Source organism: Pongo abelii, chromosome 12 (genome assembly GCF_028885655.2).
Source record: "Pongo abelii isolate AG06213 chromosome 12, NHGRI_mPonAbe1-v2.0_pri, whole genome shotgun sequence".
NCBI lineage: Eukaryota > Metazoa > Chordata > Mammalia > Primates > Hominidae > Pongo > Pongo abelii.
Window position 1 is genome coordinate 100487174 of NC_071997.2, and position 22331 is coordinate 100509504.

The 22331-nt window shown below is 42.9% G+C and overlaps 1 protein-coding gene across 1 annotated transcript in view; it reads left to right on the forward strand.

Moving 5' to 3' along the window:
* The first annotated feature begins 207 nt into the window (after positions 1-207).
* Positions 208-22331, forward strand: part of NLRC4 (NLR family CARD domain containing 4) — a 45391-nt gene continuing 23267 nt past the window's right edge. Inside the window, exons 1-4 of the mRNA XM_024242172.3 lie at positions 208-456; positions 9723-9841; positions 13934-14194; positions 15006-17000. Of these exons, the coding sequence (XP_024097940.3) occupies position 9841; positions 13934-14194; positions 15006-17000 (2257 nt within the window). The 5' untranslated portion in view covers positions 208-456; positions 9723-9840. The remainder of the gene's footprint in view (positions 457-9722; positions 9842-13933; positions 14195-15005; positions 17001-22331) is intronic.

Below are 22331 nucleotides of genomic sequence, written 5' to 3' on the forward strand. Positions count from 1 at the left end.
GAATAAAGAAAAAGAAAAGAAAATACATGTTGTGTTGGATGTTCAAAAGACTTTGTTTCATTTTAAGGTATAGAATAAGTAACTCAACAGCAATAGAATTCATATGTTGTGAACAAACAGGAAACAAATGAGTCATTCCTTTCTTGACAGAATTTCTAGCTCTTGCATCTTTTACTCTGAAGTCCTACTTCTTCCCTGGCTGCTCCTGCCTACACCCATCTTCCCTTTCTGAACTGGTAGTACTTGTGTCCAAACCACTTTTATTGTGCTTTGAAAAAAAAAAAAGGAACTGCTCAGCAGTTCCCCTCTCTGTACACTGTCCTCTCACAGAACAAGAAGGTATCTCGTCTACAAGAACTCGAGGCCTCACTGAAACGGAAAGCAAATACAAAGAAACTTTATTTTAAAAACATGTCTTGGTCCCCCAAGAAGAGGGCAATTGGATTGCTCAGCCAGGTACTGTGGGTAGAGAGAATGGGATTTTTAAGGTCTGGGGCCCAAATATTAAAATCTGGGTTTACATTCAGTTAAAGCTTGTGTCTGGGATGTACAAAAGCCTTAACATTGACGAGTGTGGTTTGCATGCCTGGCTGGTTTTGCCTGCCAAGAAACCTTTAGGGGTGGTTAATCGGGTCTGCTGGGGCTTCATCAGATTCAAGGGTTACATGTACCCCTTGGACTACTGTGAGATGGAAAGGACTTTGGAAACACTTTTTGGCATTACAGAAAGGAAACTCACTCTTTTTTTTTTGAGACGGGGTCTTGCTCTGTCACCCAGGCTGGAGTGCAGTGGCGTAATCTTGGCTCACTGCAACCTCTGACTCCTGGGTTCAAGCAATTCTCCTGCCTCAGCCTCCTGAGTAGCTGGGATTACAGGCACCTGGCACCGCGCCCCAGCTAATTTTTGTATTTTTAGTAGAGACAGGGTTTCACCATGTGGGTCAGACTGGTCTCGACTCCTGATCTCGTGATCTGCCCGCCTCGGCCTCCCAAAGTGCTGGGATTACAGGTGTGAGCCACCGCGCCTGGCCAGGAAACTCACTCTTGTTGCTAAGACTGTTGTTAGAATCACAGACGATCAAAGCTGAAAGGAACCAGGTGGACTACTTAGTCCATCCATCTCATCAGTCCCAAGTTACTGATGAGAAACCTGATATTTGGAGACAGAAGTGAAAGAAATCACCCTTTATGGGACACCTATTTCGTGATAGGGTCTTTACATACATTATCTCAGTTGATCCTTGCAGCCTGGCTTTGAGAAGTGGAAAATGTGGTAGAGAGGAGTTAAATGTCCTGCCCTACATCACACTGCTAATTGTCTACAAAACTAGGATAGAACCTGGTCAGCACACTTCTTAACTGTTCACACACTTTTATAATATTAGTCGTATTAATGTATTTAAAATACCACAGACTGGGTGGCTTACACAACAGAAATTTATATTCTCACAGTTCTGGAGGCTGCAAGTCCGAGATCAAGGTGTCAGCAGGATTGGCTTCTCCCCACGCCTCTCTCCTTGGCCTTTTCTCTCTGTATGCACATTCCTGGTATCTCCCTTTGTGTGTCCCAATTTCCTCTTCTCATAACAGCCTCATTTGAGCTTAATGACCTCTTTAAAGGCCCTGTCTACAAATACAGTCACATTCTGAGGTTCAGGGCTTCAACATATGGATTTGGGGGAAGCCCAGTTCAGCACATAACACTAATATTAACATGTGAGATTGCTGAAGCCTATTAAAGACCTAAGAACATTCTAGTCTAGAGCCTTTTTACTAGAAAGGAAGACAGATAACACCACTGACCATCTTTGTCACAACTACTTTCATGTTTAATCTTCACAACAGTTCAGGGAGGTGGATATTATGCATGATTCGGAAAGCAAGATTTGGAAAGGCTAAGTAACATGTCTAGGGATACTTACCTCATAAGGTGCAGAGTGAGGATTTGAATTCAGATCTGCAATGCCAAAGCCCACACACATTTTCCATTTGCGTGTGCTTCCTGTCTGCTCCTAATTATATGTACTCTTTCCCTTATTTTATCTGTGAGGTGTGGGAATGACCCCATAGACGTGGGTTATATGGGTCCAGAGAAACTTCAGTTCTCTGAGGAGCTCATGTAACCATTTGTAAGAAAATGCCAATTTTAGAATTAGTACTAAATATTATTTTCCAGCCGGGCACGGTGGCTCATGCCTGTAATCCCAGCACTTTGGGAGGCCGAGGCAGGCAGATTGCCTGAGCTCAGGAGTTCATGACCAGACTGGGCAACATGGTGAAACCCCGTCTCTACTAAAATACAAAAAATTAGCCAGGCATAGTGGCGTGCGCCTGTAGTCCCAGCTACTCGGGAGGCTGAGGCTGGAGAATCGCTTGAACCTGGGAGGCGAAGGTTGCAGCGAGCCAAGATCGTGCCACTGCACTCCAGCTTGGGAGACAGAGTGAGACTCCATCTCTCTCTCTCTGTCTCTCTCTCTCTGCATATATATATATATAATATATGTGTCACATATATTATATATATAATATATGTGTCACATATATTATATATATGTGTTATATATAATATATATAATATATGTGTTATATATAATATATATAATATATGTGTTATATATAATATATATATAATATATGTGTTATATATATATAATATATGTGTTATATATTATATATATAATATATGTGTTATATATTATATATATAATATATGTGTTATATATTATATATATAATATATGTGTTATATATTATATATATAATATATGTGTTATATATTATATATATAATATATGTGTTATATATTATATATATAATATATGTGTTATATATTATATATATAATATATGTGTCATATATAATATATATATAATATATGTGTCATATATATTATATATATAATATGTGTCATATATATTATATATATAATATGTGTCTTATATATAATATATAATATATGTGTTATATATAATATATAATATATGTGTTATATATATTATATATAATATATGTGTTATATATATTATATATAATATATGTGTTATATATATTATATATGTGTTATATATAATATATATAATATATGTGTTATATATAATATATATAATATATGTGTTAGATATTATATATATAATATATGTGTTAGATATATTATATATAATATATGTGTTAGATATATTATATATATGTGTTAGATATATTATATATAATATATGTGTTATATATAATATATAATATATGTGTTATATATATTATATATAATATATGTGTTATATATAATATATAATATATGTGTTATATATATTATATATAATATATGTGTTATATAGATTATATATAATATATGTGTTATATATATTATATATAATATATGTGTTATATAGATTATATATAATATATGTGTTATATATTATATATAATATATGTGTTATATATATTATATATATGATATATGTGTTATATATTATATATATGATATATGTGTTATATATATTATATATATGATATATGTGTTATATATATTATATATATGATATATGTGTTATATATATATTATATATGTGTTATATATATGTGTTATATATATGATATATAATATATGTGTTATATATATGATATATATAATATATGTGTTATATATATGATATATATATGTGTTATATATATTATATATATAATATATGTGTTATATGTATTATATATATAATATGTGTTATATGTATTATATATATAATATATATTATTTTCCAATGTACAAATGTGGGGAAAGGACTTCTTCCACCTAATTCAGTTATTCACTGGACAGCTTGCGGGGAGGGGTTGCAGGGCCATAGCTACATTCCAGGGGAGTACACAGGTCTCAGTCCTATTCTTTTTTTTTTTTTTCTGAGACGGAGTCTCTCTCTGTCACCCAGACTGGAGTGCAATGGTGCTATCTTGGCTGACTGAAACCTCCACCTCCTGGGTTCAAGCAACTCTCCTGTCCCAGCTTCCCAAGTAGCTGGGATTACAGGTGTGCACCTCCACGCCTGGCTAATTTCTTGTATTTTTAGCAAAGACAGGGTTTCACCATGTTGGCCAGGCTGGTCTCAAACTCCTGACTTCAGGTGATCCACCCTCCTAGGTCTCCCAAAGCACTGGGATTACAAGCGTGAACCACCACGCCTGGTCCACAGCCCTATTCTTTATGCCAGTGGGTAACTGAGAAAAATTACATGAGCTTCAGTGTATGGGTTGATTTTGTTCTTGAGAGCAATTAAAAACTTTATACGTCTTAGCTCCTTCCTCTATCTTCTTCCTCTTTTTCTATTCTCACTTAAACTTTGACCCAGTCAGGGATGGTCTGATTCTTCCCAAACCCACCCCTTTTTGGGGAAGTAGAAAGGGAGAGAAGAATCTACAGCTGCTGCCATTCACTGAGTCCTTCCTGTGTGCCAGTCACTACCCCTTGATTGAGGACTCTTAGTGTGTCAGTGGTAGAGCTGTAGTTTGAACGTAATCCTGACACCAAAATGTGCCCTTACTTAAGCTCCTGAGCTGCCCCAATTTCTTTTCTTTTCTTTCTTTCTCTTTCTTTCTTCTTTCTTTCTTTCTTTTTCTTTTTTTTTTAACACAGAGTCTCGCTCTGTCACCAGGCTGGAGTGCAGTGGCACAATCTCGGCTCACTGCAACCTCCGCCTCCCTGGTTCAAGTGATTCTCCTGCCTCAGCCTCCCGAGTAGCTGGGAGTACAGGCGCCTGCCACCATGCCTGGCTAATTCTTGTATTTTTAGTAGAGACGGGGTTTCACCGTGTTGGCCAGGATGGTCTTGATCTCTTGACCTCGTGATCCACCTGCCTCGGCCTCCCAAAGTGCTGGGATTACAAGCGTGAGCCACCGTGCCTGGCTGCTCCAATTTCAATGACTTTTTTTTTATATTGTTAATGAATCAGTTTTAACATAAAAGGGAAATTTTATTTTCTGAAAATAGGTATGCTTTTGAAGCAGCATCATTGTCTGGGGTAAATACCTGATGTTTGTTGTCTCACGCCAAAGGAATCGAGGACACAGACATACAAGAAGTGAGTTTGAGAGTGGAGGTTTAGGCCAAGCACGGTGGCTCACACCTGTAATCCCAGCACTTTGGGAGGCCGAGGCGGGCAGATCACAAGATCAGGAGATTGAGACCATCCTGGCCAACATGGTGAAACCTCATCTCTACTAAAAATACAAAAATTGGCTGGGTGAAGAGGCATGCACCTGTAATCCCAGCTACTCAGGAGGCTTAGGCAGGAGAATCGCTTGAACCCAGATGGCAGAGGTTGCCGTGAGCTGAGGTGGCACCACTGCACTCCAGCCTGGCTACAGAGCAAGGCTCCATCTCAAAAAAAAAAAAAAGGTGGAGGCTTAATAGGCGAAAGAAAGAGAAAAGAGAATAGCTCTCTCTCCTGTAGAGAGAGAGGGGAACCTGAGTGAGTGGTTTTGTGGTGAAATGCATGGTTTTGTTGTTGTTGTTGTTTGTTTTGTTTTGTTTTTTCAGATGGAGCCTCGCTCTGTCACCCAGGCTGGAGTGCAGTGGTGCGATCTCTGCTCACTGCAAGCTCTGCCTCCCAGGTTCATGCTATTCTCCTGCCTCAGCCTCCCGAGTAGCTGGGACTATAGGCGCCCATCACCACGCCTGGCTAATTTTTTGAATTTTTTAGTAGAGACGGGGTTTCACTGTGTTAGCCAGGATGGTCTCGATCTCCTGACCTCGTGATCCACCTGCCTCGGCCTCCCAAAGTGCTGGGAGTACAGGCGGTGAGCCACTGCGCCCAGCCAATGCATGGGGTTTTATAGGTGAACTTGAGAAGGTGGTGTCTGATATACATAGGGACTGAGAGATTGGTCAGAACAGGTATAATGTTTGCATAGCACACAAAGAAGCCGGCCATTCCACCCTTATGTTTTATTATGGAGATGGGGTCTCTATCTGGCCGGCACTACGTTGTCTGTTCCTACTGTACACATGGTTGAAAAAGAAAAGGGAAGATGGATCCGCCATGTTGAATAGGCCTGGCCCCCAGGTGGCTTTTTTCTATGGGCACAGCTACTGGCATTTACCAATGCAAGCTTTTAGCTTATCTATACTTGCAGCTTAATTTTTCAGGCTGCTTTTTATTAGAAAAGAAATGATTTGGGGGCTGCTTTTTATAAAAAGGAAACTTTACCTAGGACTTTCTTACCCTCACTTATCACTCTCACAACAGGAACATTCACAGCAAACTTGCCATGGCTGTGAGCATCTAGTTTAAACTGAGGAGATCCTTATTCAAAGAGCTTGTGAAATTAGAAAGATCAGAGTCAAAGTAAGCTATTCTTAGAGAAGTTTTTGTGGGGAAGGACCCCCTTGTACAAAATTATTCATTGTTCTGTATTTATGATAGCCCCAAACTGAAAACAACCCAAACATCCATCAACAGGAGAATAGATAAATAAACTCTAGTTTTTTTTTTTTTTTTTTTTGTCGTTGCCCAGGCTGGAGTGTGGTGGCACGATCTTGGCTCAGGGCAACCTTCACTTCCTGGGTTCAAGCAATTCTCCTGCCTCAGCCTCCCAAGTAGCTGGAATCACAGGCATGAGCCACCATGCCCGGGTAGTTTTTGTATTTTTAGTAGAGACAGGGTTTCGCCATGTTGGCCAGGCTGGTCTTGAACTCCTGACCTCAGGTGATCCGCCCACCTCGGCCTCCCAATGTGCTGGGATTACAGGCGTGAGCCACCGTGCCCAGCCAATACACTCTAGTATTTTATACAGTAGAATACTACTAAGCAATGAAATGTTACAAACTACTTATACTACAAGCAACAGCATGATTGACTTACACAGACATTGTGTGGAATGAAAGGAGTAGCACATACTGTATGATTCCGTTTATGTGAAGTTCTTCAACAGGCTAATTTACGGTTTAAAAAAATCAGAATAGTGATTTTCTTTGAGGGTGTGGCAGAGATGGAATTTGACTGGGAAGGGGCGTAGGATACTAAGGAGAGGGCAATGTTTTCTGTCTTGATAGGTGTTTGAGGTAGCATTTTTCAGCTCATCAAAGGGTACGGTTAAGATCTCTGCTTTCACTGTAGGTGAATTTTTCCTAAGAAAGAATAATAAACCAATATTGAATTCTAGTTAATTATATGGACATAGAAATGTACTAACGTCTGCAACTTATATTGAATGTGCAAGAAAATAAGTAAAATAGATTGATAAATGAATAGAGGGATGGATTTTCTCTATGTTTGAAAATGTTCATTATAAAATATTAGGGTAATGGCCAGACACGGTGGCTCATGCTTGTGATCTCAGCATTTTGGGAGACCGAGGCAGGCAGATCACTTTAGCCCAGGAGTTTGAGACCAGCCTCGGCAACATGGCAAAACTCTATCTCTAAAAAAAAAAAAAATTAGCCAGGCATGGTGGCACACACCTGTGGTCCCAGTTACTCAGGAGGCTGAGGTGGGAGGATCACCTGAGCCCAGAAGGTTAAGGATGCCGTGAGCCATGATCGGGCCACTGCACTCCAGCCTGGGTGACAGAGTGAGACCCTGTCTCAAAGAAAGAGTTTTAATGTTAGGATAACATGAGTTCCCAAACCAACTCCATTCACATATCGCAATCACACTCACATAGCTCCCATTTTGTTTCTCTCCACCCAGTGATTCTAGTTCTCTTCCTGTCTGCCCTCTCATGCTGTCTTTAATTCAGACTTTGCATCTTCATCCTGATGCAGGGGGTCGTGTATGTGTGTATGAGGAGCCGGGGTAAATCATCTGACTTGTTTTGGGAATGCACACAGAGCAGTCTCAGAGGCTTCCGGGCACCTGCTTTTCGGAGTGTGTGGAGGGGAAAGGGAGAAAGGAAGTTGCTTTTAAAGCATCTAGGAGGATGAAATGACAGGACCATACCAGGAAATTGAAATCGTTTCTTATCTTAAAACATCACTTTAAACATGCTCCTCATACCATAATCTCTCCCAGTTGCTGATAGGATAAAGAACAAATGCCTCATCTTGGCATACAAGGCTTTCCATAGTTTTTCGCCTTTGTACCTTGGAAGCATAACTCCTTTTGTCTGTCTCCTCAATTACTCATATTTATAGGGAAGGGGGGCAGGGAAGTGCTGGGAAGAGAAGGGCGCGTCCCTGGCAAGGGCTCCATCCCCAGGCCTGTGCCCACGGACTTAGGTGAGGACAGGCACTCCTGCCTTGGCGCCCAAATGTTGCATTTCCCAAGGCCCCCCTGGCCTGCCACACCGTCATCCTATGCTTATAAAAATCCCGGAGACCCTTGCAGGCAGACACACAAGCGCCTGGACGTCGAGAGGAACACATCGGCGGAAGAAGATACAAGCAGCTGGACATCGAGAGGACGTTGAAGGGAGAATGCTGGCAGAAGAGCCAGCGGGCCATCCACCAGAGGAATGACGCGGAGTTTGGCCTGGAGGGTTGGAGAAGAGTTGGTGGCGGTCTGACTCCGGGGAAAAACCATCTCCCTTCTGGCAACCCCATCTGCTGAGAGCTTCTTCCACTCAATAAAACCTTGCGCTCATTCTCCAAGACCACGTGTGATCCAATTCCTCCGGTACACCAAGGCAAGAACCCCGGAATACAGAAAGCCCTCTGTCCTTGCAATAAGGCAGGGGTCGCATTGAGCTAACACAAGCCGCCTACGGACAGCTAAACTAAAAGAGCACCCTGTAACACACACCCACTGGGGCTTCAGGAGCTGTAAACATTCACCACTAGACACTGCCGTGGGATTGGAACCCCACAGCCCGCCCATCTGTATGCTCCCCTAGAGGTTTGAGCAGCGGGCACTGAAGAAGCGAGCCACACCCCCATCACACGCCCTGCGAAGAGGACAAGAGAACTTTTCCCCTTTGCATACTCCCTGATCTCATCCTCTCACCTGCAAGGCGTTGTACATCCTCACCTCCACCTCCACCCCAGCCCAACTACCTGGCCTCATCTTACTTATCCATTTTTTTTTTCTTTTTGAGGCAGAGTCTCGCTCTGTCTGCCAGGCTGGGGTGCAGTGGCGCGATCTCGGCCCACTGCAACCTCCGTCTCCCGGGCTCAAGTGATTCTCCTGCCTCAGCCTCCCGAACAGCTGGGACTACAGGCGTGTGCCACCACGCCCAGCTAATTTTTATATTTTTAATAGAGACGGGGATTCACCATGTTGGTCAGGCTGGTCTCGAACTCCCTACCTCAGGTGATCTGCCTGCCTCGGCCTCCCAAAGTGTAGGGATTACAGGCGTGAGCCACCACGCCCAGCCCTAGTTATCCTTTAAGACCTGGTTCATGTGCTGTCTCCTCCATGAAAACTTCCTCCCTGGATGATTCCAGTTCATATACTCTTTCCTAGAAATACTGGAGAGAACGTACCCTCTGCACCATTCATGTTGACACTTATACTGTCTTCTGACATTTAATTCCAAGTTGCCTTCTTGGCTCTGAACAGCAGAAATGAGAAGAAACTTTGAAGAGAAGGGCAAAGTTCCAGTTGAACATAGTTTAGAGCTCTAGGCCAGGAGTGCAGACGCCTGGGTTCTCTTTAGGGCATGGCCATGAATAGCCAGGGGCTTTGAGCAAGTTTTTATCTGGTTTGGGTCACCATTTTCTCATCTATGAAAAGCGGGGCATTACCTAGATAATTGCACCAGCCCCTCCACCTGATAGTCTCTGGTTCTGTTTTGTTTGTTTTACAGAATGAAGAGTAGTTTTACAGAAAAAAGAGGACAATATTGGGATCACCTTTGACCTTTCCATTTGGAAATAATATTTTCTATTGAGTTATAGAAAGGTGGGAAGCTTTCATTCAGAACAAGTAAGTATATGAGAAATAACATCTTCCTGGTTACACAGTCTGCTACCAAATACTGGTGATGTTAAACGGAAAATCAGTTCATGGCTTCCTCTGACCAGTCATATGTGGAATTACCAATAAATATTCTTCTGTTGTTGTAGGAATTCAGTTACAAATATGGTAACCTGTGATAAAAGGCAGAACCACAGATAGGATAGGACTTACACAAAGAGTGACCAGGTGTATGTTTTAAACTGTTAATTCTCATCACCTGTTCAGCCAGACAGCAGAGAGCTACACATGTCAAGCTCATTGTGAAGAAACATGGTGTAGATCTAAGTGGCAACCAAAAGGTAGCTCCTTCCACTTTAAATGACTGGGTGTAGACCTGCACTATCTAGTATATTAATAGCAGCCACTAGCCCTCTGTAGCTATTTAAAGGTGAATTTAAATAAAATAAAATGTAAACTTCAGTTGCACAGTCACTGTAGCCAGATTTCAAGTACTCAGTAGTCACATGTGGCTAATGACTACCATATTGTATAATGCAGATAGAGAACATGTTCATTATCACAGAAAGTTCTATTGAAAAGCATTGGTCTAGACAAAGAGATATTCTGAAAAGAATGAATAATTAATGAATAAATGAGCAGCATTTTTTCCACCTAATTACTTGATAAGGAAGGAGTATGATTGTCTACATACAAGGAGATATAACATAGTAAAATAATATCTTACTGTTTATATATATATATATATATTAATTTTTTTTTGTGAGACGGAGTCTCACTCTGTAGCCCAGGATGGAGTGCAGTGGTGTGATCTTGGCTCACTGCAACCTCCACCTCCTGGGTTCAAGCGATGCTTCTGCCTCAGCCTCCTGAGTAGCTGGGACCACAGGCGCGTGCCACCGTGCCCAGCTAATTTTTTGTATTTTTAGTAGAGACGAGGTTTCACCATATTAGCCAGGATGATCTCGATCTTCCGACCTCATGATCCACCCACCTCGGCCTCCCAAAATGCTGGGATTACAGGTGTGAGCCATCACGCCTAGCCACTTTTCCAATTTTAAGACATTTTTGTGTATGAGAGTTATGTGACTTATTCAATATAATGAGTCTTTTAAATAATTACAGCCTTTTAAATAACGTGTCTTCATTTTATAGGTGAAGAAAGGTAGTCTTAGGAAGGCTAGGCTGTGAACTTGTGTGTGTGTGGGTCTCTAAGCGTTTCTGGGCTGTATTTCTTTTTTTTTTAGTTTTACTCTTGTTGCCCAGGCTGGAGTACAATGGCGCGATCTGAGCTCACTGCAACATCTGCCTCCCATGTTCAAGTGATTCGCCTGCCTCAGCCTCCTGAGTAGCTGGGATTACAGGCGTGTGCCACCATGCCTGGCTAATTTTGTATTTTTAGTAGAGACAGGGTTTCTCCATGTTGGTCAGACTAGTCTCGAACTCCCGACCTCAGATAATCCGCCCAACTCAGCCTTCCAAAGTGCTGGGATTACAGGCGTGAGCCACTGCGCCCGGCTGAGGCTGTATTTCTTTAGCTCTAAACTGAAGATCACAATGGGACACAGACTTAGAGGTTACTTCCGTAGGGATGATGTGGAAGCTAGAGAACAGATGAGAACCCAGAAGGAGAGAGATGGGACTCTCTTGCAGGACATGTAGACAGGGAATATTCCGGCTGAGGTCAGCAGTAGAGCTCTGCAGTGGTGAGAAAGGACAGCTGGGGTGGGGTCCTGGTGCTTGGAGTGATTGATGGTGCATTTCAGGCCAGAGAGGTTCTAGGGTCTTTGAGAGGAGTGCATTCCCTCTCTGATCAGTCCACACAGGTTTGAAAGCCAGGAGCGGCCAGGTGTGGTGGCTCACGCCTGTAATCCTAGCACTTTGGGAGGCTGAGACGGGCAGATCACCTGAGGTCGGGAGTTCGAGACCAGCCTGACCAACATAGAGAACTCTCATCTCTACTAAACATACAAAATTAGCTGGGTGTGGTGGCGCATGCCTGTAATCCCAGCTAGTTGGGAGGCTGAGGCAGGGGAATTGCTTGAACCCGGGAGGCAGAGTTTTCGGTGAGCTGAGATCATGCCATTGCACTCCAGCCTGGGCAGCAAGAGTGAAACTTCGTCTGAAAAAAAAAAAAAAAAAAAAAAAAAAAAAAAAACCCGGACTAGCCTAGCCCGGGAAGAAATCTAGTGCAGACGGTGTCCGAGAGTTAAAAACCAGGAAGACATTTCTCCAAGCTGTCACAAACATAGCGTGGGTACAGTGCCTGGGTACGGTGTGGTCTACATTTCAGAATTAGACCTTGCAGAGTCAGACACAAAAAGGACACAGCTACCCTCAAGACCAGGCGAAAGAGCTTACATTGGATAAAAACCAATGTTTTGATGTGATACTCTTCAGAAAAGACCAAAGTCTGTGGGAGATACAATGTGCTCTTCCTTTGTCTGGTGACACCTGAATAAAGGCTAACATATATTGAGTTATTACTTTGTATGAGATACTATACATGAATTATTGTAACAACTTCCTAAGTTAAATACTGTTCTTGACACCATTGTACAGATGAGGAATCCCCAGTGTGCTGGAGCTGGTTCTTACTGTGATGTGAAACCTGATTATTGAATTTTCAGGATTTTTGTTGGCCAGTTAACATACGCTGTTAGCTTGAAATAGGCCACGGTAGGAATACTTATACCACGGGGATTGGTGAATGCTACAAATTAGGGCCTTTACTTCCAGAGGGCCAGTTTGTGAAACATTTAGCAGCACATACTTTTTTTTTTTTTTTTTTTTTTGAGATGGAGTTTTGCTCTTGTTGCCCAGGCTGGAGTGCAATGGCACCATCTTGGCTCACTGCAACCTCCACCTCCCAGGTTCAAGAGATTCTCCTGCCTCAGCCTCCTGAGTAGCTGACACTACAGGCATGTACCACCACGCCTGGCTAATTTTGCATTTTCAGTAGAGACAGGGTTTCTTCATGTTGGTCAGGCTGGTCTCAAACTCCCAACCTCTGGCGATCCGCCCGCCTCGGCCTCCCAAAGTGCTGGGATTACAGGCGCGAGCCACTGCGCCCAGCCAGCAGCACGTAATTGAAATAGACTCAAAGAGGCTTAGTGACTTGCCAAGGTCACACAGATGGTAGCAAGTGGCAGATCCTAGGCCAGTGCCATTATTCTAAAGCCAACGGTCTTACCACTACGACCTCACTGGGGACTGCTTTATATCGGAGGGACAAGATAACTCACCTTACTTCTTCACCAAAGCAAAACCATCTTGCTCATCAGTAACTCTGGGGTTAGAAATGCTTTGCAGAGGCCGGGCACGGTGGCTCACGCCTGTAATCCCAGCACTTTGGGAGGCCAAGGCAGGTGGATCACAAGGTCAGGAGTTCGAGACCAGTCTGACCAAAATGGTGAAATCCCATCTCTACAAATAATACAGAAATTAGCCGGACGTGGTGGTGCGTGCCTGTAATCCCAGCTACTCAGGAGGCTGAGGCAGGAGAATTGCTTGAACCCAGGAGGCAGAGCTTGCAGTGAGCCGAGATCGCGTCACTGCACTCCAGCCTGGGCAACACAGCAAGACTCTGTCTCAAAAAAAAAAAAAATGCTTTGCAGAGCATTTCTTGAAGGCCTGGAATTCAGGTATTTGGCATCTCCATAACTCAGGAGATGCCCACAGGAAAAAAATGCATGGCCCTAATGCTCTGGAGACAGATGCTGATGCTGATATGCACAATTTTTTTTTTTTTTTTTTTTTTTTTTAGACTGAGTCTCGTTCTTTCGCCCAGGCCGGAGTGCAGTGGCGCTATCTCAGCTCACTGCAAGCTCTGCCTCCTGGGTTCGCGCTATTCTCCTGCCTCAGCCTCCCGAGTAGCTGGGACTACAGGCACCAGCCACCGTGCCCAGCTAATTTTTTGTATTTTTAGTAGAGACGGGGTTTCACCGTGTTAGCCAGGATGGTCTCGATCTCCTGACCTTGTGATCCACCCGCCTCGGCCTCCCAAAGTGCTGGGATTACAGGCGTGAGCCACTACGCCCGGCCGGATATGCACATTTTATATAAATAAATAAATATGTATATTTCTCCCCATCTCCTCAGTGAATTTCATAAAGGACAATAGCCAAGCCCTTATTCAAAGAATGGGAATGACTGTTATAAAGCAAATTACAGATGACCTATTTGTATGGAATGTTCTGAATTGCGAAGAAGTAAACATCATTTGCTGCGAGAAGGTGGAGCAGGATGCTGCTAGAGGGATCATTCACATGATTTTGAAAAAGGGTTCAGAGTCCTGTAACCTCTTTCTTAAATCCCTTGAGGAGTGGAACTATCCTCTATTTCAGGACTTGAATGGACAAAGTAAGTATCAGTTAGTTTTGCATCTGTTTCTGCAATAGACCATAACAAAGATCCATCATCCCCATACGAGAGCCTCTACTTCTCCTTCTCTTCATATCACCTGGCAGTGGCCTTTGATTCCTGCTAAGGAAAAGCTTAGATGATTTTAAGAAAAACTCATAGTAGATCAATTGATGGTGAAGCCAAACAAATAACCCCAGGGCCAGGGAATAAATGATTGAGTATAGTCTCACTGCAAGATAAAACTGGACAATAAGTACACTAGTTAAGCTGCCAATGCAGCGGTGGTTCTCAGCATTCCCTGGTTGGATGAGATCTACCTATGGGAGAGAGGCCCAGCCGACTACCTACTCCATGTCCAGGCCTCCTGGTAAAGACAGCCTGACTGACACAGGACGATGATTCTATGTTTCATAAAATATTGTTTTTATTTTTTTAATTAGTAAATAAGATCACGACAGATTTTACTTGAGTGAAGGCCTAATATGCTGACAGTTATCCCTAACCATCTTTCTCTGCCCAATTCTTTACTTTCCTTAACCCAAACACAAGCTCCTCCCTTTTCCAACCAGCTGCTATAAGATTTGGTTGTGGAAAGGAGGAAACAGAAAGCAAAAAGGGGAGTGGGGTAAAGGATGCTGGGGAAAGGGGGGAGCAGACAGAACCCTTTGTGCCAGCTCAGAACTGGGAAAGGACATTACATTCACCAATGGCAGATTCTCAGCCTCATCCCCCCATTCATCCTCCTGAACTCTAGGTTTTGAGGAGACACAGAATTGGGTCCTCTTTAACATCACCTCTTCTCTAATAGGTCTTTTTCATCAGACATCAGAAGGAGACTTGGACGATTTGGCTCAGGATTTAAAGGACTTGTACCATACCCCATCTTTTCTGAACTTCTATCCCCTTGGTGAAGATATTGACATTATTTTTAACTTGAAAAGCACCTTCACAGAACCTGTCCTGTGGAGGAAGGACCAACACCATCATCGCGTGGAGCAGCTGACCCTGAATGGCCTCCTGCAGGCTCTTCAGAGCCCCTGCATCATTGAAGGGGAATCTGGCAAAGGGAAGTCCACTCTGCTGCAGCGAATTGCCATGCTCTGGGGCTCCGGAAAGTGCAAGGCTCTGACCAAGTTCAAATTCGTCTTCTTCCTCCGTCTCAGCAGGGCCCAGGGTGGACTTTTTGAAACCCTCTGTGAGCAACTCCTGGATATACCTGGCACAATCAGGAAGCAGACATTCATGGCCATGCTGCTGAAGCTACGGCAGAGGGTTCTTTTCCTTCTTGATGGCTACAATGAATTCAAGCCCCAGAACTGCCCAGAAATCGAAGCCCTGATAAAGGAAAACCACCGCTTCAAGAACATGGTCATCGTCACCACCACCACTGAGTGCCTGAGGCACATACGGCAGTTTGGTGCCCTGACTGCTGAGGTGGGGGATATGACAGAAGACAGTGCCCAGGCTCTCATCCGAGAAGTGCTGATCAAGGAGCTTGCTGAAGGCTTGTTGCTCCAAATTCAGAAATCCAGGTGCTTGAGGAATCTCATGAAGACCCCTCTCTTTGTGGTCATCACTTGTGCAATCCAGATGGGTGAAAGTGAGTTCCATTCTCACACACAAACAACGCTGTTCCATACCTTCTATGATCTGTTGATACAGAAAAACAAACACAAACATAAAGGTGTGGCTGCAAGTGACTTCGTTCGGAGCCTGGACCACTGTGGAGACCTAGCTCTGGAGGGTGTGTTCTCCCACAAGTTTGATTTCGAACTGGAGGATGTGTCCAGCGTGAATGAGGATGTCCTGCTGACAACTGGGCTCCTCTGTAAATACACAGCTCAAAGGTTCAAGCCAAAGTATAAATTCTTTCACAAGTCATTCCAGGAGTACACAGCAGGACGAAGACTCAGCAGTTTATTGACGTCTTGTGAGCCAGAGGAGGTGATCAAGGGGAACGGTTACTTGCAGAAAATGGTTTCCATTTCGGACATTACATCCACTTATAGCAGCCTGCTCCGGTACACCTGTGGGTCATCTGTGGAAGCCACCAGGGCTGTTATGAAGCACCTCGCAGCAGTGTATCAACATGGCTGCCTTCTCGGGCTTTCAATCGCCAAGAGGCCTCTCTGGAGACAGGAATCTTTGCAAAGTGTGAAAAACACCACTGAGCAAGAAATTCTGAAAGCCATAAACATCAATTCCTTTGTAGAGTGTGGCATCCATTTATATCAAGAGAGTACATCCAAATCAGCCCTGAGCCAAGAATTTGAAGCTTTCTTTCAAGGTAAAAGCTTATATATCAACTCAGGGAACATCCCCGATTACTTATTTGACTTCTTTGAACACTTGCCCAATTGTGCAAGTGCTCTAGACTTCATTAAACTGGACTTTTATGGGGGAGCTATGGCTTCACAGGAAAAGGCTGCAGAAGACACAGGCGGAATCCACATGGAAGAGGCCCCAGAAACCTACATTCCCAGCAGGGCTGTATCTTTGTTCTTCAACTGGAAGCAGGAATTCAGGACACTGGAGGTCACACTCCGGGATTTCAGCAAGTTGAATAAGCAAGATATCAAATATCTGGGGAAAATATTCAGCTCTGCCACAAGCCTCAGGCTGCAAATAAAGAGATGTGCCGGTGTGGCTGGAAGCCTCAGTTTGGTCCTCAGCACCTGTAAGAACATTTGTTCTCTCATGGTGGAAGCCAGTCCCCTCACCATAGAAGATGAGCGGCACATCACATCTGTAACAAACCTGAAAACCTTGAGTATTCATGACCTACAGAATCAACAGCTGCCGGGTATTGTAAATATCAGTGGTTTGTGCTTTGTTCACTTAAAAAAAAATAACAGTGTATAAATTTGGAAAAGGAGAGAGGAGACTTTATTTCTTCTAAAGGGTTACAGCCTGCAAGGTGGCCATCCCACAGGCTGAGAAACATGCCTCCAACCAAGACCAGAGACAGGCACCTTGAAGGAGGGGTTGGGGTAGACGCTTTCTGTTGAATGGGTTGGCTAAACATACATATTCAACAGATTACAGGAGGAGCTATGAATATTCATGAAGGTGGTCTTGACACACGCATATTGAATAAACATGCATGTAACATACAACCCATATAAACTTTGGGGTGGAGATTTAGCATTTAAATCAAGCTTATCCAACCTGCAGCCCGCGGGCTGCATGTGGCCCAAGACGGCTTTGAATGTGGCCCAGCACAAATTCATAAACTTTTAAAAAACATTATGAGGTGTTTTTTTTTTGCAAATTTTTTTTTTTTTTTAGCTCATCAGCTATCATTAGCATTAGTGTATTTTATGTGTAGCCCAAGACAATTCTTCTTCCAATGTGGCCCAGGGAAACCAAAAGATTGTACACCCCTTTAAATGATTTAAATGTATTACAATTAGGCCTATACTTCAGAAGTTCTTTTCAGAACACAAAGGTAAGCAGGTACGCAATCTCTGTAAACCAGCCAGAACCAGTCTGTGGTTGGTGGTCCTCTGATCAGGAGAAAGTTACTGAAATCACTCTCTTCTCCAATCAAAGCTGTAGTTATGGCAGATGGAACAGGGATTGTTAACATTTGTGAGCTGGATGAATTGCGAATTGTTTAATATTCACAACTATCAATATTGCTTATCTTGAGACCAATGCTTGTTTAGCTACCAAAGAAGAAAAATCTGTGGCAGTTACGACACAGTTTATTCTTTTTAAATTTTTTTTTTATTTTTCGAGGTAGGGTCTTGCTCTGTCACCCAGGCGGGAGTGCAGTGGTGCGATCACAGCTCATTGCAGCCTCAACCTCCTGGGCTCAATTGATCCTCATTGTTTGATTTCTTTTGGAGAGATGAGGTCTCACTATGTTGCCCAGGCTGGTCTTGAACTCCTGGGATCAAGCAATTCTACTGCCTCCACCTTCCAAACTGTTGGGATTACAGGTGTGAGCCACCACGCCCAGCCTAGGACAGTTTATTCTTTAAGTGTAGAGCTGCATGACTTAGCCTTTGCCTGGCATGGTCTTATGTCCTCTTTATAACTTGGTATTTTATTGCCACAAAAAGTCTGTTCTGTTAGTCTTATGATCTCTGTGTTAACAGTAATGCTGATGAGTTGTGTTCAAACCATACAAGAGAGGGAGTATAATGATGTGTGTTTGACCTCCCATCCTGTTATGGCCAGGAGCTTAGTTTAAGGTTTTTTTCTGGGGTCCCCTTAGCCCAGAGGGGATGCATTCAGTTGGTGGGGGGGCTTAGGATTTTTAGTTTACAGCTATAATCAAGCCTGGCTGGAAATATTAGCCAGGAATACTGTGAAAATGTTAGATGTCATATAGTTTTGCTTTATTTATTTATTATTTATTTTTATAGATATAGGGGGTACAAGTGCAGTTTTGTTATATCAATATATTTCCTGGTGGTGAAATCTGAGCTTTTAGTGTAACCACCGTTATCAGATTATTTCTCATCCGTTGCTTCCCTGTCACCCTCCCACCTTTCCAAGTCTCCATGTCTATTCTGCTTTCTATCTCCATGTGTACACATTATTTAGCTCCCACTTGTAAGTGAGTATGTATGGTATTTGATTTTCCGTTTCTGAGTTATTTCACTTAAGACAATGGCCTCCGGTTCCATCAGTGTTGCTGCAAAAGACATGATTTCATTTTTATTAGTTTTGTTTTAAATTTTCTAGTAGTTTCTACCAGGTGTCAGGACTTGAAAGGAAGGTAGAAGGGCTGTGGAGAGAGGTCTATGTTGGGGGAAAGCTGTTAAATTGGCAGCCATAGGGAAGATTCCCAGAGCTGTAGTCTGATTGGAAAGATAGATATATACACATACATACATATATACATATATGTATGTGTTTAAATATATTAAAATTATTTTTCTTAAAAATATAAATATATTAAAATATTTTTATTAAAAAATATATTGGGAGGCTGAGGCAGGTGGATCACCTGAGGTCGGGAGTTCGAGACCAGCCTGACCAACATGGAGAAACCCCATCTCTACTAAAAACACAAAATTAGCCAGGCGTGGTGGCACATGCCTGTAGTCCCAGCTACTTGGGAGGCTCAGGCAGGAGAATCACTTGAACCTGGGAGGTGGAGGTTGCGGTGGGCTGAGATCCCATCATTGTACTCCAGCCTGGGCAACAAGAGTGAAACTCTGTCTCAAAAAAAAAAAAATTAAAAAAATATATATATGCAGGTTAAGCTTGTCTTCAGCAAATCCTTCTCCTGCGAGCACCCCCATCTCTACCCAATACCCAGTCCTTCCCTGCCAAGTGGCACCCTGCCCTACTTCAAGTCTTGGAGGAAATCCAGCCTGTAAATTAATCACCTGCAGGAGCTAGGAGCTAATTGTGTTACAAGATTCTCATCTGGGAAATTGTAGAAGATACCCAGCTCCGTTCCCACCCTAACTGTTGTTTACTTGGTTGGGGCCAGGCCAGGTGACTCACACCTGTAATTCCAACACTTTGGGAGGCCAAGGCAGGAGGATTACTTGAGATCAGCCTGGGCACAATAGGAAGACCCTGTCTCTACCAAAAATTAATCATCTGGGCGTGATGGTGCATGCCTGTAATCCCAGATACTCTAGAGGCTGAGGTGGGAGGATCACTTGAGCCCAGGAATTTTCAGGCTGCAGCAAGATATGATCATACCAGTGCCTGGGCAACAGAGCAAGACCCTATCTCCAAAAAGAAAAGAAAAAAGAATGATAGAAGATTTGGGGAATATCGTCTAACATGATGAAATTTCAGATTTTAGATTTCAGACACAGATATGCAAGGGCAATCTTTCTGGGTAAAGGGGATACTTCCCCAAATTCCAAATAACACTAAAGGAGAATGTCTGCCCTATCTGTGTAGACCAGCCTGGTTGCCCAGAGCAGGAACTGCTATGTGGTATGAAGCCATGGGAAGCAGGAATCTTGCTGTACTTAACTGTAGCAGTCTGGGGTTAGTTTTCAAACACAAGCAATTTCCCACCCAGCTCTGCCTTGCTTGTCACCCTACAGAGAAATTTTCTATCATTTTAAGATTCTAGAATTTTTTGTACAGATAATCTTTGAAACCTCCTCCCTAATGCGGGAATCCCTTCTGTAAGATTCTGGATGTCACGAAGACTGTATTAGACTACCTTCTGTGTCAGGAAGCTCACCATTTACTCATGACAACTATTCTTTTATACTGATTTTGTAAAGTGATCACCTATGTGCTGAATTTGGCCTACATGGTTGTTTAGAATTCTTTTTTAATGTTTGCCATTTAAAAAAATTATTTACTTTATTTAATTATTTTTTTTTTGAGACAGGGTCTCACTCTGTCGCCCAGGCTGGAGTGCAGTGGCACAATCTTGGCTCACTGCAACCTCCACCTCCTGGATTCAAGAAAGTCTCCTGCCTCAGAATCCCAAGTAGCTGGGATTACAGGCGTGCACCACCACACCTGGCTAATTTTTGTATTTTTAGTACAGACAGGGTTTCACCATGTTGGCCAGGCTGGTTTCAAACTCCCAACCTCAGGTGATCCACCCGCCTCGGCCTCCCAAAGTGCTGGGATTACAGGTGTGAGCCACCACACCTGGCCCCAACCTGTTGATTTTTTAAAGGTATACATAACGATAGCCAACATTATTGAACACATACAGATATTATTGAAGCAAATTTCGTGTATCAACTCATTTAGATGCCTTAACCCTATAAGGTTAATTTTTTCTATTTTTCATTTTTGTGGATACATAGTAGGTATATATATTTATGGGGTACATGAGATGCTTTGATCCAGGCATGCAATGTGTAATAATCACATCATGGAAAATGGGGTATCCATCCCTTCAACCATTTATGTTTTGTGTTAAGAACAATCCAATTGTACTGTTAGTTATTTTAAATATACAATTAACTTATTTTGACTTAGACACTATGTTGTGCTATCAAATACTAGATCTTATTTATCCCTTCTAAGTACTTTTTTGTATCCATTAACCATTTCCACCTCCTCCCCACTACCCTTCCCAGCCTCTGGTAACCATCCTTCTACTCTCTCTCTGTGAGTTCAATTGTTTTGATTTTTAGATCCTACAAATAAGTGAGAATATGTGATGTCTGTCTTTCTGTGCCTGGCTTATTTCACTTACCATAATGACCTCTATTCATCTGTTTGTTTTTTTTTTTTTTTTTTAGAAGGAGTCTCACTCTGTCGCCCAGGCTGGAGTGCAGTGGTGTGATCTCGGCTCACTGCAAACTCTGCCTCTCAGGTTCAAGTGATTCTCTTACCTCAGCCTCCTGAGTAGCTGGGATTACAGGCGCCCAATAACACGCCTGGCTAATTTTTGTATTTTTTAATAGAGACAGGGTTTCACCATGTTGACCAGGCTGGCCTCGAATGCCAGACCTCAAGTGATCCACCCACCTCAGCCATCCAAATTGCTGGGATTACAGGCATGAGCCACGGTGCCCGGCCTATAATCCCATTTTCTACATAATGCTCAGCCTCCTAAGTAGCTGGGACCACTGACATGTGCCACCACACCTCGCTACCTCACTAATTTTTTCTCTTCTCCTTCTCCTTCTCCTTCTCCTCTTCCTCCTCCTCCTCCTCCTCCTCCTCCTCCTCCTTCTTCTTCCTCTCCCTTCCCCTCTGCTTCCCCCTCCCCCTCTCTCCCTCTCCTCCTCCTCCTCCTTCTCCTTCTTTTTTGTAGAGAGGAGGTCTCTCTATGTTGCCGAGGCCAGTCTTGAACTCCTGGGCTCAAGTGATCCTCCCCCGCAGTCTCGCAAACTGCTAGGATTATATGTATGAGCCACTGCACCCAGCCAGTTTTAGAAGGGTTTTTTTTGTGGGGTTTGCAGAAGGGGGTGTTGTAGATTCCTTGACATTTTTATCATAGACAATCATGTTATCTTCGAAAATAATGATTTTAAATTCTTCCCTTCCAATCTGTATTCCTTTTATTTTATTTTTTTGCCTTATTTCACTGACTAGGACTTGTAGTACAATGTTGAATAGTGACATGAATGAACATCTTGCCTTGTTCCTGACCTTAGGGAGAAAGCATTCAGACTTTCACCTTTAAGTATAATGTTAAATGTAGTCTTCTTGTAGGTGTCTTTTATCAAGCTGCTGA